The sequence below is a fragment of the Melozone crissalis genome, unplaced genomic scaffold (assembly GCF_028551555.1).
Source record: "Melozone crissalis strain CALT ecotype California unplaced genomic scaffold, PUWL_Pcris_2 ptg000033l_1, whole genome shotgun sequence".
NCBI classification, from domain to species: Eukaryota; Metazoa; Chordata; class Aves; order Passeriformes; family Passerellidae; genus Melozone; species Melozone crissalis.
The window spans coordinates 1,394,590-1,410,606 of NW_026535811.1; the positions used below are offsets into that span (position 1 = coordinate 1,394,590).

At 44.2% G+C, this 16,017-nt stretch overlaps 1 protein-coding gene across 14 annotated transcripts in view; it reads right to left on the reverse strand.

The window, feature by feature from the left end:
* Positions 1–16,017, reverse strand: part of SOX5 (SRY-box transcription factor 5) — a 590,818-nt gene that overhangs the window by 21,253 nt on the left and 553,548 nt on the right. For all 14 annotated transcript variants that reach the window (XM_054281898.1, XM_054281897.1, XM_054281899.1 and 11 more), the window contains 2 exons: positions 8,945–9,122; positions 3,718–3,863 (listed from right to left, as the gene is read on the reverse strand). In XM_054281898.1, coding sequence (XP_054137873.1) covers positions 3,718–3,863; positions 8,945–9,122 — 324 coding nt within the window. The remainder of the gene's footprint in view (positions 1–3,717; positions 3,864–8,944; positions 9,123–16,017) is intronic.

The window sequence follows — 16,017 nt, forward strand, 5'->3', positions numbered from 1 at the left end:
CCAGAGCTCCCTGCCTGTTGTGCTGTTTACCCCAGGTAACACTGTTTATGTATGGGATGCATCAAGCTATAATTAACTGTAGATGACAATTACAAATAAAGCTACGCTCTCGGGTTTCCAAGAAACCACAAAAACACACACTCTTCTCATTTATACGAGGAAGTGTTTCCAAGAAAAGTAATGTAAAAATATGTTTTACTGCATTTGCAATTAAAATAGGTTTTAGTGAAATCCGTGTTCATAGTGATGCTCAAAGTTTTTACTGTAATCCTCTGAAAATCAAAGCTGTCAAGATGGTCCAAGTTGGATGCCCAAAAAGTGACTCACCCAAATCATCTTAGCCATTTTTAAAAGTCTTTTCTTATGTATGACTCCCTTTACACAGCTTCTCTCTACTTGCACAAATTCCTGTCTGACTCCTGCCTTAGCTGGCACGTCTGGCTGTCCACAGGGATCAACCCTTCTGGGAACATCAGCAAGAAAACAGGACACATCTGAGGAGCCCAGAGAGCTTCAGCAGAGACTCCCAAAGATGATTTCCAGCCCCAAGCCTGCCCAGCTACCCCTGGCAGACAAATCCCCACAAAGAGTCTCCCATAAATGCTGGGAATGGCACAGAGCCCTCTCACTGGAAGGCTGCAGAAGCAATTCTTGCCACAAAAAGCTCAACGGGGAATCACAGGTCTCCAAAAGTACACTACCCACTGCAGCAAAGAAGGGAGAAACATCTGGGATAGCCCCAACAAGTGTCTGTTACCTATAAATACTAATGTGCATTTCTAAGTGCTAATACACACAGGAATACACAGATATATATTAGGATAAAATAAAATTATTACATCTTAATACCACCCCCATCTCCAAGTCTCTGGTCAGGAAGCAAAAGTGACAGACACGATGTCTGCAAAGATCAGGGGCTGCCACTAAGTCCTGTGGTGGGACCTTGACCTGCTGAAAAGGGAAACTCTGTAAAAAAACTGTAGCCCTGTTTCTTGCCAACCAAATTCCCAGCTATCTCATTCTCTGCCTCTGAAAACAGAGAGAACCAGAATAAAGTTTAATTTAAAATGGCAATACTCGCTTTCCTCTCAAATCTTGCTCTTAGTAAGAAAACCTTAATGTCCCAGAGCAAAAAATACACAAACTTTAGAGAAGTTGGATTGTTTGTCTGGATGTAAACTTCACATATTAAAATAAGTCACAGAATCAATTAGGCTGGAAAACATTTCTGAGATCATCGAGTTCAAATCAGCAAGCCCCAATAAAGTTCTGGCATTAATTGTATCCAAACCCCCAAAGCCTACAGCTGCTTTAGAAAAATTCTCTATTGAGCAAACCATTTTTTCTCCCTGCTACCTTGTAAAAGGACTCCTGTCTGCCCTCCACGAGCCTAGCAGGAGGTATGAATTAGAGAGGAAAATAAACTTCAGCTGAGGTTGAGGGTGTGAAGTGAAAACAGAAGGAATAAGGAGAATCCCAAGAATAGGAAAGTAACAGAATAAAGTGAATGCAGATGGTTCCACTCCTGTTACTTAATCAAAAGGCTGTGCAGAGTCACTAGAGCCAGCATAAAGTCATGTGTTAGAACAACAGCTGATCTGTATTAAAGAAGATTAACTGGCAATGCCATGGTGGAGGGCCTGGGATTATTTTATGTGCTTCCACTGCCGAACAAGCCGTCAGCACAATTACTGCCCTCCGATGTGAATGACTGATCTGTAACCACAGCTAAACAGCACGCTGCTTAGGGGCCTGGGTGCTTCATGAAGATGAATTTCCATACCATCAAAGTGCTTTTAATGGGCTTCCTGATCCAACCACAAGGCCTGCTTTGCAAGTATATAGAACTCAGGATGAAGGCTTCCTGTCCAAAAGGATTTGGTCGGTTGTCACTTGACAATTCCCAGCCAGCACAAGGGAGGAGAGGGGGGAGATAGGTAGAGTTGTCTCTGCTTTGGAGGATTTAAAAAAAAAAAAAAGGAAAAAGAAAAAAAGGGTACAGATGCTTTCTGAATGCAACCAACTGCTGTATCCACAGCTGAATTCAATGCGCTTAACAAATAAGGGCAATTTAGCTATGCTTGCGAGGAATAGCTGGAGTCACTTTGCATTAGCATCTGCCTGAGTGTTAAAGTCATTTCTACATGGGGAGCACAGAAAAGGAATTTCTGCTCCGAGCATCCTTTCAAGAATGCTTAAATATTTGAATATAAATTCCTTTGTGCTTGTGATCACTTCTTCTTATATCTGACACTCTGCTTTTCCCTTTTCCCTTCTGGTGCTCTTCTCTGTGGAACGCCATAAACATGCTGCTGCCCTCTCTCTCTCCCCACAGCAGCACCCTGGCTCCCCTGAGATAGAGGGGAGGTACTGCCAGATACCCACTACACTGACCTCTTTTCCCCTTCCTCTCCAGAAAGGGATGGAACTGGAGTCACTCCGACATCGCTGGCACCCGGGACAGGCCGATGGAAACAACAGTGCAGCGGTGAGAGGCTCACGCGGACACTTAACATTCATTACACAGGCTGCTGGCTTCTCACAGCTTATTGATCAAACTCCATCTCAAACCAGGCACAATGGAAAGCCATCCAAATCAGCAATCTGCTCGTTCTGGACAATATTGTTTGACTCGCAAGCTTCCCGGGATGACTGGGTTTCAAGTTTCTGCTAAATAGCTGATCATTTTTATTCAATCCATTTGTCGGCTCGTCTCAGTGAACTGCTCGAGACCTTACAGTGGAAGTGCTCTCAGTTAAATGCAGCTGACACCAAATGTGACAAGGGGATCCTTGTACTGTATCAGCCCAGAAAATACAGCAGGGAAGGAGAGGAGCAGGGGAAGCCTTGCTAAGCCCACTGAGCTGAGAGCAGAGCTGAGCTGTGTATCCTGGGTGGCAGCATTGTAAGGACAGCTCACAGGGAATGTGGCAGCAAGCACTGGCAGGTCTGTTTATCCTCCATAAGGTGCACACAGAGACATGAGGCACTCACTGAGGACAGAAGCAACCCACAACCTCACTGACAGGCACGGCAGTGGGAGCACACACAAAGTTCACTAGAGAGTACCAGCTGTGTTGGTATTTTGTTACAGCACAGCTTCATGGGCCAGGCCAAGAGCAGACAGTGGTAAGGCCCATACATTCTGCTGCCTCTAAGTTTCACTGCAAATATTTGGTGCAGTTTGTGCTGTCAGTTCTCTGCTTTTCAATTCTGTTCAGTCATGTAACGTGACGTGACAGTGCTACATTGCAATGGTCACAAAATATCATCTATGACGACCTCACGAGGCTAAATACCCAGAAGCTGAGCCTGAGTATCAGCAAAGCTTATGTTCCTAAAGAAGCTTGAATATTTTCAAATCCAGCTCATCTCACAAACACATGTAAGCATTTCCATAAAGCAAGATTTCCACTTAGACCCAGAGATTTCCAAGATCACCTTCTCTTAATACATGTTGACAGGCTGGAACAGAGAATTAGTGGTCTCCAAAGTTCTCGTGAGGGCTTTAACCATCTCTGCCTCCTCCCCACTCTCCCCCAGGGGTCTCAGGTCCCTCTGTCATGTCATCTTTCGGCTTTTCACTTTTTTTGAACTACTCTGTTTCAAAAACAGAATAAGAAGAAGGAGGATGCGAAGGGAGGAAGAAGCTGTGTGTCTGTGGGGAGAGGCAACCGAGCACTGTGACCCTTTGCAGAAGGAGTCTGGGGAACTCACTTTTTCTGTCCTGCAGTTATTGAGACCCAGGCTGTTGACCACGGCCACCTTCCCATCCAGCACCTGTTGCTCCCTCCGTAGCTGCTCCTTCATCTGCCGCGCCTCCTGGATGGCCTTGGTGACAGCGTCGTGGTCATTTAAATAACCTGGCATGGACACAAGAAAGGGTGCCTTAAAAACCAGAAAGTCACAGCAAAATACTTCAGCTCCCACCAGGGGGATGCAGTTTATCATCATTAATGGGAAAGAGTTAAAATGCCCACCAACCTGCGTGTGCTCTACAATTGTGCTGCTGTTGTGATAGAGCCACCTGGACACAAAGCCTGGAAAGCCTCAGTGCCAAAATGCTCACTGCTGCTATTTGATCCCATCAGTCTCAATATTTCCCTGACACTGCAGAGGCTGGCCCTGTGCTCTGGATGCAGCAGGATGGAGCTGGGTACGAGTCAGGGGAAGCTCTGATCACGCCAGCAATCCCAAACTCTTCAAAACCGACCGTTCCATTCTTCCCCTTCTCCAACTTGTGAATACATTAAAATAAACCACAGGTGGCGGTGGTTTGCTATACATATGAAATGCATAATGGCTGGGAAGAAAAACCTCATCCACTGAACACTCCCCACCACCACCTGTCATTCATAAATGTACAAGGAACCACAGCTACACGGACCTACATTGCCACTCCTATTCATGCTGCTAATAGCAGGTCAAATGTCCACTGTTTTGCTGCAAATTCACAGCCTAGGGCTTAGCCTTAGTAGTCACTGAATTATTTCCTTTTAAAATGTTACAAGCATCACCGGCCCAGCTAATACTATTTAATTTTAAATGTGACACTTTGTCATTTTTTTTCCTTTAGCGTACCGTAGATTATACTTATTATGATCTGCATGTGATTTGTAGGGTAGAATACTGATGGGAGACTCCAAGCCCCAGTCTATTTCTCATATATTAAAGTAGAGGCTAATATCTATCAACCTCCCTCTCCCCCTGCACATCCCCACATGTGTGCACACACACGCTCACACACACACACTCACACACACTTCTTTCTGTCTTTTAACTAGGGCATAAAAACGGCATAAAATGAATCTGTAATATGAAATTGCCCAGAAAAGGGACTTCTGTTTGTGACATGAGGCTAAATCTAACCAGATCCATTGGTGAATTGTGACAGATGGAGGGACTGTGAGACAGAAGGCAGGCACTAATCACACACAAAATGACCGGCTTGCCTCAACATGTTCCATGGATTCCAGCAAACTTTACACCCTAATCCATTTTTAGAACAAAAAACATCTGGGCCATAAATCCTCTAATCTGCCAAAACACGCTATTAAATCCCATGATTTGTTGAAAAACACTAAGATTAAAGAAAGGAAATATAAAATGGCTAACTGCCGTGTTAGGAAAGTGTTATTAATACTCTTTCTTTGTCTCAATTATGAATGTTCTGTTCCTAAAGAGCCTTGTCTAATCATGTCAGATTACACATCCCTGTTGTATTGCTAGACTCTTCTATCTGATCTGCTGATTGCCAAAAACGCAGGACATTGTCTTGCTGCTTGCTTGGAACATTTCTGGGGAAGGAGCTGATGTCAGATTAGTTCAGTGCTGTGCTGCTGTCAGGATTTTAGCTTGGTCTGGGGTTTTATTGTTGGTTTTTCTTGACTGTGGACAGAGTGGGACTGATACTCCCATCTTCCTTGGAGAACAGCAGCTAGAGAGAAAAGTTCCTGTGCAGTTTGACTGTTGCTAATTGTAGTAACAGCTAACTTTTGGCTAAAACCCCAGGAACCCTGAGAATTTTGTGTGAAACAACTTGATCCACGTTGCTTTTATCAAATGACCCAGTTCAGTAATTCCCAGCCAATGGAATTCCTGTAATTCCAGTTTTTCGACCATAAGGAAGAATATAGCTGATTTTTCTTTCTTTTTTTTTTTTTTAATCTTCATTTTACCAACTTGCCTGGTTTCTTCCCCAGTTTGCATCTGTTAACCTTTGCATCTGATCAACCTTGCATGTAGTCAGAATAAATTAAAAAGGAAGCAAATAAACAAACAAACAGCAGTATTAGTGCTGCTTTTGCTGTTGTCTAGGTATAATACTTCCAGTCTGTAACAGAGCCAAGTTTGCCTAGGAGCTGGAATTCATGCCCTTCTCCAGACTATTTGGCTTTTCCTGAATACTGCTATCTTTGAGACAGTTTGGCACATGACAGTGAATAAAAGCAAGCACTCCTTATGTTTTTCAGTAGCTGCCAAGATGCTGGTGTGCAGGGAAATGATTAATATAGAAGCGAGTTGAATGTAAATTATTGTTGTTTAGGGTAGGTGGTGAATTATTGACAGAGAGGGGAACTGCATTTCATAAAATGAACTTAGTTCCAAGGATTGCCAAACTAGCACAGAGATGTTGCAGATAATGGCAAAGAGCAGGGAGAAGTTGTTTCTGTTTTTAGTACACGGACATATGCCTGCTCCCAAAAAGAAAAGCTTGGATTTAAAGTCATCCATGGAGCCATGACATTTGTGACTGCTCAGTCTGTAGCACCATTTCTGTGCTGTGGGGATGGCTCAGGAAAGGACTGAGGAGCTGCAATGCCTGAGTGCAGCCCTGCTGATAATCCCTGAGGCTCTGGGCTCGTGTCCCCACTGAAAGCTGAGCAATACACAGAATTTCTCATTGCTAGGGGAGCCAAGGATGGTTGTGCACAGAGAAAGCTTAATTTGCACTTAGGGTGGTACAAAGGCACATAATTTGCAGTTAGGGGTGCTGAGCCAGGACAGCCCAGGTGCATGCAGCAAGGAGGGCTGTGCACACCCAGGACAGACAGCCTGTGCCTCGTGCTGACACGTCTCAGACATCTTTTATGGAAAATCCTTTCCTTAGGATTTCTCCTCCTGAGAAGCTGAGAGGCCTCAGGAACAAAATGTAAACATTGATTATCTGCTGCTGTGGAATGCTACAGGTGCATCTGGGATTGGTCTCGTGTGGTTGTTTCTAATTAATGGCCAATCACAGTCCGCTGGCTCGGACAGAGAGCCGAGCCACAAACCTTTGTTATCATTCCTTCCTATTCTATTCTTAGCCAGCCTTTTGATGAAATCCTTTCTTCTATTCTTTTAGTATAGTTTTAATGTAATATATATGATAAAATAATAAATCATCCTTCTGAAACACGGAGTCAGATCTCCCCTGTCTCTTCCCTCACCCTGGGACCCCTGTGAGCACGGTCACAGTGACAGCTCCACCACTGCAGGCCTGGAGGTGTCTGACAAGGGGCTGGGTGCTTCCCAGGGGCTCTGTGGAGGGATTTATCCCTCAGCATGAGAAAGGGATCCAGCTCCCCTGCCACATCAGGGACCTTGGTAGCTTTGCTGAAAACACTCCCAAGTTTCTCCTGGTGTGCTCCTGCTGGAGGGTGACGTGGGATTTCACCCAAGCCCACCAGAGTTCCACCATGGCCACAAGCCCTGCTTGCTGTGATTGGGCTGGATCTGACCTAGCAGAGAGTTCAGGAGCTTTTCCTTCTTGCAGTCCTCCATTAAGGATAAACCTTTGCTAGCAGTGTCCATCCAGCACCAGCTAAAGACAGCTTATCTTACACATACAGCATGCACAGTGATACTGCTCTGCAACCTCAAAAAGTCACTTTCTATATTTGTAGCAGAGATATACAGCAGTGAACTCTGTGTCATTAACAATAACTTAAATATGTTATCTTTTGCTCCACAGTTTTCCATGGTTTATTAATGGTATAACACATTAATTCTTCTTACAAGAGTGACCTTTAAAGCTCTGTTCATCCTCACAGCTTTTATCCAATTACATTATCACTCATTAAAGGTACAGCATTTCAAAATGTGCACCTTGTTAGAAGGAGTAAATTGCAGGGGTCTCAAACCTATGGAAAATAGCAGGTGTGCAGGGAAAGAGGATTGGAGAGGGGAGAACAAGAGGTGCCTTGCCACTGAAATGTGAGTCAGATGCTTAACTTCCCAGGGAAATACAATGTTCCCTCTACTTAAGGACAAAAATCTAATGTGAAAAAAATGAAATTCAATGCATTGTGCATGGAGAGCACCAGGGTCAAGCAAACTGAATATAAAATACATTACTGTGCATCACAGTCAAAGAATGTAGGGTTAATAACAATACAGATATTAACAATTAGTAATGTGATATTTAAAAAATATTTATATGACTGTAATGTGTCATACCAAATAAACATTACTGCACAGCACTGCTGTATCACAGACACAGCTTCTGACAGGTTTGACCTAGGGCTTCTTTTGGGCTTTTCTGTGCTACCCCTGAAAGTGGCCAGGCAGGAGATGCTCTAGGAGACAGCAGAAGTAGTACATCTGCCTCACTCATTTCCCAAAACAGAGCTTGGTTTACATAATGGAACCTTGATCCAGGTTATACTCAATCCCTGCATGGAATACACCATTTCATTTGGAAGAATCAGGAATGGGTGTGGGCACATTTTCCTTACACACACAGAGGACAGTCCCTATAACACATGAGATTCATGAAATTACCTGTAAGACTGTTACTATTTAGATGGTCCTTAGGCAAAGACATCATTTTGGCAGGAGGAGGAACTATCACTATTTTCTGGAATGATGTTAGAAACAACCAGTCAAGACTTTCTTTGCAACACAGAACAACAAATCTGGGGTTTTCTTGAGTGAACCTGGTGATTGTTTTGCTTATTACACCAAGGTGAAATAATATTGCATCCAGGATTTGGATGGACTGAGAATCAAACTTGTAATTTTGGAAAGATGTAGACTTTTAACTTTAAGAGATGTTTCTGAAAGCTCATGCATCACTATTAGATGACTGGGTACAATATCAAGGGTCTCCAGTGCCCACCATCAGCAGGTCACTGTGGATAAATGCTGTATTAATGTGTGCCATTAAAAACCAGCATTTATCAGAAGTTAAAGCAGCATCTGAAGTAACACAGGCCTTCGTTTTCTTAGTCTGTGAAAGCTAAGAAACCCCTCCTGAAAGGAAAGTCTCTTGAGTTTCTGCACCCACTCCAACCAGCTGGAGCATCATGGACACCCTGGGCAGCACTGGGCAGGGCTGATAAAAACCCTTCCCCACAGGAGCTACCCTTGTTCTGAGGGGGACACACGGGGCTGGGGGGACACACAGGACAGAGTGGGACACACACAGGGCACTGAGTGGGACACACAGGGCTCAGCTCACCTATTGTGTTGGCTCTGGCCGAAGGACTGGCTAGTGTTGCTGGCACCGAGGACTTTAGTGAGCTGGCCCCGCTGTTTATTCTCAGGGCTGGCATGTGAGGAGAGGTGGGGGACGTGGGAGATTTGCCATCAGATGTCTTGGGTTTGGCTGAGAGGTTCAGAGGCTGGGCCACTTCATCCTGTGGAGGCAGAGGAGACAGAGATGTTATCACCCAAGTGCTGCTGGCCCAGCTCTGCCCAGCCAAGGCAGGGGCTGCTGCAGCTCCCATGGACCCGAACCTGAGAGCTGCTATCACACGCAGGAAGATCAGATGTGATACCAGCTTGTCACTCCAGCTTGGAACTGCAGTGACTGATAAACTGGAAAATTAGTGTGACATGGTCAGAGAACATCATCCACTCTGTCTCTGAAGAAATTATTCCCATCAACGAGACATTCGCTTCTGTCGTGAAAATAAACAGCAATTTCACAGTTGTACCTTATTTCGGATCTTGTATGCATTGATGAAGTAAAAACTGAAGACCATCTTCACTTAACACTCAACCACCACTAGCCAAACTGGGCAAACAAGTGAATAGGGGTTCCATTCTTTTTTTTATGTGTTTTTTTGTTTGTTTTATTTGGTGTGCCTTTTCTTTGGTTTTTCTTTTGTTTTAACTTGTATTTTCCCCCGAACTTCCCAGACTTAGAATCCCAAACACAAAAACACCATAGGAAATGAATACTTCTCTTCCACCTTAACAAAACCTGACACAGTAACCTGGATAATTCTGCACACACCCCCAGATGTTTTTATCTGGCGCAAAGCTGAACTTCTAGATTTCAGCAATGATTGTTATTATGTGAAAATAGAAAAATTGGGTGACATTTTTTGCAGGGTAATGGAATTATTCCTAAACCTGGCTTGATTACAGACAAGCGTGACAGACAGTGCTATAAAAAACATTAAAATGCCAAGTAATGTGTTTTTATTCGATGAAAGTAAAATACAATAGGAAAAAGAAAAAAAAACCTAACAGAGAAGGGAGAAAAGGATTTTCTACAGGGTGAACATTTTAGAAGTGATTTTAACTGACTTTTAAATAAGCAGAACTAATGGATGTGATATTAGATCAAATCATCACATAATAGCTTGTCATTGTCTGGCACTATGACTCAGGGAAGTCATCTTTTAGCTACAAGGAGTGCTTCACAGACAGCTGGGCTCCAGCTCTAGGCACTGAGGAAACTGATTCTGGCCTCCCCAAACTGTACCTACATCTAGTTTTATAGAATTATTCTTGACTAACTTACAGCTATGCAAACCTGAGCGAGATAGAGTCAGCTTTTGGTTTTTGTGGGGTTTTTTTTTGGTGTTTGAGTGTTTTACTGTTACCACTGAATCTCTGTAACTATCATGTAATGTGATTCTCTTCCACACAGGAAAGTAGGAATTTTACAGCTGCTATTACTCGTGCAACTACGATGGAGATGTCTCCAAACATAAAGACAAATTCTGCAAAGCTCTGTCATGCAACTTTTCCATTGCCTCTGAGCAAAGCACCTTTGTTATGTGTGATTATATTTCTACATTTGGTTATAGTTCTACAGTTTTGTGACAGTCATAGCAGATAAATGTTATGAGAGGCATAGTGGACAAAGCTGTCATCCTTAAAGTGATGCTGAAGCCATCCTGGAGGCAACTTGTGCATAAAACAAATGGGAAAAAATCAGTGCACAGAATTGCCCTAGGAGCCTGCATACTATACTCCCAGAGGCGAATTAGGTACCTAGATGGCAGAGTTCTGCTGATCTCCCAGGAGATTTAGGCTGCAGGGTTCAAAATGTCACCAGTAAAACTGGCATTCGACATTTTTAGAAGGGATTTGTTACTTTACAGAAATACAAATCCATTGTAGTAGAATACAACAGATAAAGATAAAATTAGAATAAAATAAAATACCAGCCAAATGGAAGGGGACTTGCTTCGCTGCTCCCCTGATTTCAATTAAAAAATAAAGAAGTCTCACAACATTCCAACTATAGTGTTGTGTAATTGGTACTGAGTTAGTTGCATTAAAGTTTTGAGTACAAATGAGCCAACAAAGCAACCAAGGACAGCAACCCCGTGCCAGACAAGGATGCCTGAACAGCCAAGCCAGGTATTTATCTGGAACTCGGCCTGAGCAGCAAAGCAAACCTGCCCACAGATTTTGAGCTCAGCCCAAGAGGGTTTGGTCCCCCCATGTTGGATTCTTGACCTCTGCTGAAGTCTCACCAGAAGGGGCTGATCTGTGTCAGATATGGAGCAGAAAGGTGCCAAGTGCTCTCTGCCCAGAGAAATCAGACACAGCAGCAGCTCAGCAGCAGCTCAGCAGCAAGTCCTGGTGGGGATGGCTCCCACCATGGCAAAGGCAGCGTGGGTCCCAACCCACATCCCAGTGTGAAAGGCTTTTCAGCCTCATCCTCAGTCCCTCAGCCATCCTATCCCTATAAAGCTTGTTTCCTTCCCTCCCCTTACATCCTCTCCCTTCTCTCAGCTCTTCTGTTCCCTTTTTTTAACCTGGTGTGAAGGCAAGGTCCTGTCCAAGTCCACTGCTCAAGGGTGGCTCTGCTCTCATTTAACGCCACTGGTTTTTCCCCATTGTAGGCATCAAGCAATGAGGCTGTTTTTGCTGCAACTATTCCTGGGAGTACGAATGCTCCTCTTCATTCAAGTCAGCACAGCCTTCTCTGAAGCCAAGAAATAGAAGGCCTTGTGGAAATAATAGAAGCCGACAGCTCCAGAGCTGATAAATGTCATTCCAAATTGCCCCTTCATTCACTTTCATTGTGTGCTCAGGCTAATGGTAAATTAATCGGAGGTCACAGAAGCTTGCTTCTCATAAAGGAGGATAAGTAAACAATTTTCAGCTATTATATATATTTACAAAATGATACTACTTCACTGTTTGGTCTTCATAACATTTTTACTTCTGTTATTTCCAAGAGCATTCTCAAATCCTCGCTGGAAGTCAAATGCATTAAAAATCCTGCGTTGCATCAGGATTTGGTAATAACTTCAGTCATTTCCTTTACAATAGTGCAACTACACTGATTTATTCCAAAGGACTCTAAAAAATATCTGGAGGACAAGTAATAACATACAATTGTGCTAAGTGTGAAGATGACTGTTAGGATCTTCAGCCAGTGAAACAAGTTACTCTCTTCCCTTTCTGCAGCCATCAATTCAGAGTCCTCCCCTCTTCCAGCTTAAACCAAGAACTGTGCTGTCTTCATTACTGATCTGAGCCTGTGTAACCCCAATAAGAACTAGATGCTAGTCCACCTTTATTTTTTAACCATAAAATCTCCCAGCTAACATTCTGCCACATTACAGATTAGCAGAGTTTTCCCAGTTATGCCAAACTGCTCGGGCAAGTAAGAGACATAAAAGATAAAGCCCAGATGTAGCATCTTCCCTTCAGGTAGATGGTATCTTTCAGCAGCCAGGAGATTTGATTTTATGCAGTGGATCACAGAATCTAGAATTACTCCCTGCACTCAGTTTTTATTAGAGAAAGCATTGATTGGTCCCTGCCTTTTTTTGAAATGCAGCTATTCTAAGATGACATTGATAAGGTGGATTTTTTCCCAAGCCAGGATTTTTTAAAGAGTTAAAGTCAAACATTTATTTATATATCAGCCAAAACATTAATGCTGAGGCTACAAGATGTTAAGACCCAAAAGGCTTGTAATAATATAAACACAAATGTGATGAAAATAAAGTATGATCTTGATTAAAGGTTATGAAATGCCTCTTTAAAAGTAGCACATTTGTCTTACGAAACAAAATACACACAGGCACAAAATAAATGTAGAGAATAAAGCATAAGCAAAAACACAGGAAGAGGGGCTAATAGAATGTATCCACAGAAATAATAATAAAATGTACCCACAGAAAGCACGGCACTGGCAAAGAGATTCCCATCCCCTGCATCACAGCTGGGTCACAGCAGCTGCTGCTTTAGGAGGAAGTGATTTGCTTCCCAGGACTGGGAGACTCACTAACCAAGACTTGAATTCAGGAACTTGAAATCCTTGATTTCCTCCAGTTTTTTTCCCAGGTTGTATCTAGGTATTTGAGGAAAGAAAGAGCCCTCCACCTACACCAGAATTTGGGGGTAAGTAAAATATCCAAGAGCTGTATTTTGTAGCTTCACTCAACCTGGATTAGTTTAACTCTGAGCTGTCACACTTCAAACTTCAGACAGAGAAAATCTCCAAGTTCAAGAGCCTGACATGCCACGCACACAGAAATGCTGCTGGCAGGCTGAGTGGGGATCACACTGCTTTTAAAGGTTTGCTTGGTCCTTTGAAAGGTAAAATGCTATAGGTTAACACAGAGTGCTCATTAACGTGGCAGGAAAAGTGAAAGAGGGGGAGAAGGAAGGGATTTGGCCACAGCCAGGCAGGGACAGCAGCAGAGCTCCAGACAGACCCAGGAACTCTGACTCTCAGTCTGCAGCCTTGGAGTATCTGGCTGAAATGATGTCTTTGCTAATCTTGCCATCATGCTGTCTCTATTTACTTCCTCCTAGGATAAAAGGTTAATTCATCTCCACGGAGAATAGATATGGGAAAAGAAGGGGATAAAATCTGATTTGGAGAAACTCTCTAAACCATCTATTAAAAATGGCACTACTTCAACACCAGGAGCTGAATACAAGGCTGATATCCCACATGAATGAAGCAGTCTAGAGAATGAAAAGGGGGGTGGGGATGGGGCTGGTGCTGAGGAACCCAGACAATTCACTAGGGTTTGATAATCTCACTCCTGTTCACACATTTTAAGGGCAGCGCACTATTAAAGTACTGAATTACTGCACTGTCCTTTAAAGCCGAGTGCTGGATCCCACTGTGGCACACGCTGCAGGCCCAGGTTGCAGGGTTTATTACAAAACCATCCACTGCTCTGGGTATCATCTGACTGGCAGTACAAATGTGCTTAAATGACCTGGCTTAAGCACAGCCCAGCCTGCTCTGCTAAAGAGGCTTTTCATGACCTCTGGGAACACATTCACCACGTCTTGCCGCCTGTTTCAATGACCTTGGCAGTACAAATTGCAGCCAAATGAGTTAGGAATGAGAATCCAGGGAGGGGGGCTCCCGCAAGATTGCCTCTGCCACCTCAACAGAAACAAAGGCTCATTCCCCCACCCGTGTTCTGCTTCCTGGAGATCTTAATTTCAATAGAAATGCAAAATATGGAGCACTCGCTGGCATGTCTGGGGCAGAAGACAATGATGCTATTGTTGCCCACTGAACAATGCAGCCACTCAGTGGCTTATCCAGGCTGCTGCTTATCCAAAAATGCCTAACCAAAACAAGGAACTGAGCTACCACAGCAGAGATGCAAGGAAAACCCTCAGGAACCAGTGTGCCTCAGCTGTCCACACACTCACACAAAGGCACAGCAGCTTCCCTCACCTCCCCTGCTCCTGGAGCCACTCGTGGTGCAACTATCAGCAGTGATAATAAGGAGCCAAGAGGTAAAGGCAGTTGTGAACCATGGTGTATAAATGAATCATGCTGCTGATATTATCCTCACTGATGAAATAATTGTATTAAATTAAGCAGGGATGTTCACATGACAGGATGGGTGAATTAGATAATGCTCATCTGCAGCTGTACCTCCTCCTGCCACATTCTCAAGTTTTGATTAAGAATAATGTGTCCCTTCCTGTAAAGGTGGAAATTTCTCTAACTATGTAGAAAAACACATACGAGACATAAAACCAGGTATCTTGGTTATGATACTGGAATAAACACAGCAGAATTATTCTTCAGGTTCAGAGAAGTCTCTTCATCATCGGCTTGCCCACAAGTTTCAGCAGCAAAAGTAGAACCAGACTCTGGTTAGAAAGGAAAAGGCACTGAAGAGAAGGACGAGGGCAGGTATGAGGAACAACAGATCTTTTCTATACCCAGAACAGATTTTTTTTGTACTTTCTGGAGCCGGGGCATGTTATCCAACCCAAGTTGGTACTTCACTGACATTGCCCAAATACTCACTCATGGGACTCAAAACAAAGGGGGAACTGAGCTGCCCTACACTTGTGACAAATACGCTTTCTGTTCTCTGCTCTGCATATAGGGAACCACTCAATGAATAAATTACTCCCCAATTTACACACTGGGAGGATTGCTGCACAGCCTCCACCCTTGCTCATGGAGAGAAGTGGTGCAGGAGCACAGCAAGGGAATCTGCTCTGTAGCACCTGGGACAGAGAGGAGTTCTCCCCTATTGTTCTTCTGCAGCACCAGGGACTCAGTGAGAATATCCTGGGACTTGTTCCTCTCAGAGAGATCCCTAGCACCCTCCCCTCTCCTTTTTCTCTGCAGGAAGTGGAGTTGCCAGGAAAGAAGTCAGCCACCATAAAGTGCTGCCCTGCAAAGCCCAAGCGGTGGTTTTGCCTGCTCTGCACACTGTCACAGTAAAACCAGAGGGCTGCTGGCTGGTTTGTGTTTAGCAGTGCTGTTTCCCAAAGCAGAATTCCCCAACAGACACAGGAAGGACAGAAGGGGAGCATGCAGAGTGAGCAGTTCATCGATGGCAGACTCCTTCCCTCCAGCCCACACCTCTGTGTGTGACACACAGCACTCTCTCTGCAGCACCTGTCCTGTCAGGCACAGAGCACAGGGGCCGGAATAACAGAGAGAATCCACAAAACTGGGATCACTCCGGTCCTGCTGCTGCCCAGCCATGAAGAGCGGGATGTTCCAGCTAAAAGCATGTCCAGGGAGAGAACTGCAGCACTGCTCTCCAAAGTCTGACTCCAGGGATGGCCTGGGACAAAGGATTTCCCCTTGTGCAGCATCTGCTCACACCTCGGCACACAGACCCAGCTCCTTGAAGGTCTCCAGGGAACCCTGCACTGGCACCTTGCCCTCTGGGGTGCTGTGGCTGCTTGGCCAAGAGAACACAGCAGGACGTGCAGCTGAGCACAATGAACAGCCTGCTGCGTGTTTGCTGGAAATTCACTTGTTTGGTTTCACAAATCTGCAGAGACAAATCCTCCAAAGCACACTGCAGCTCCTGGCTGGCTCTGGAC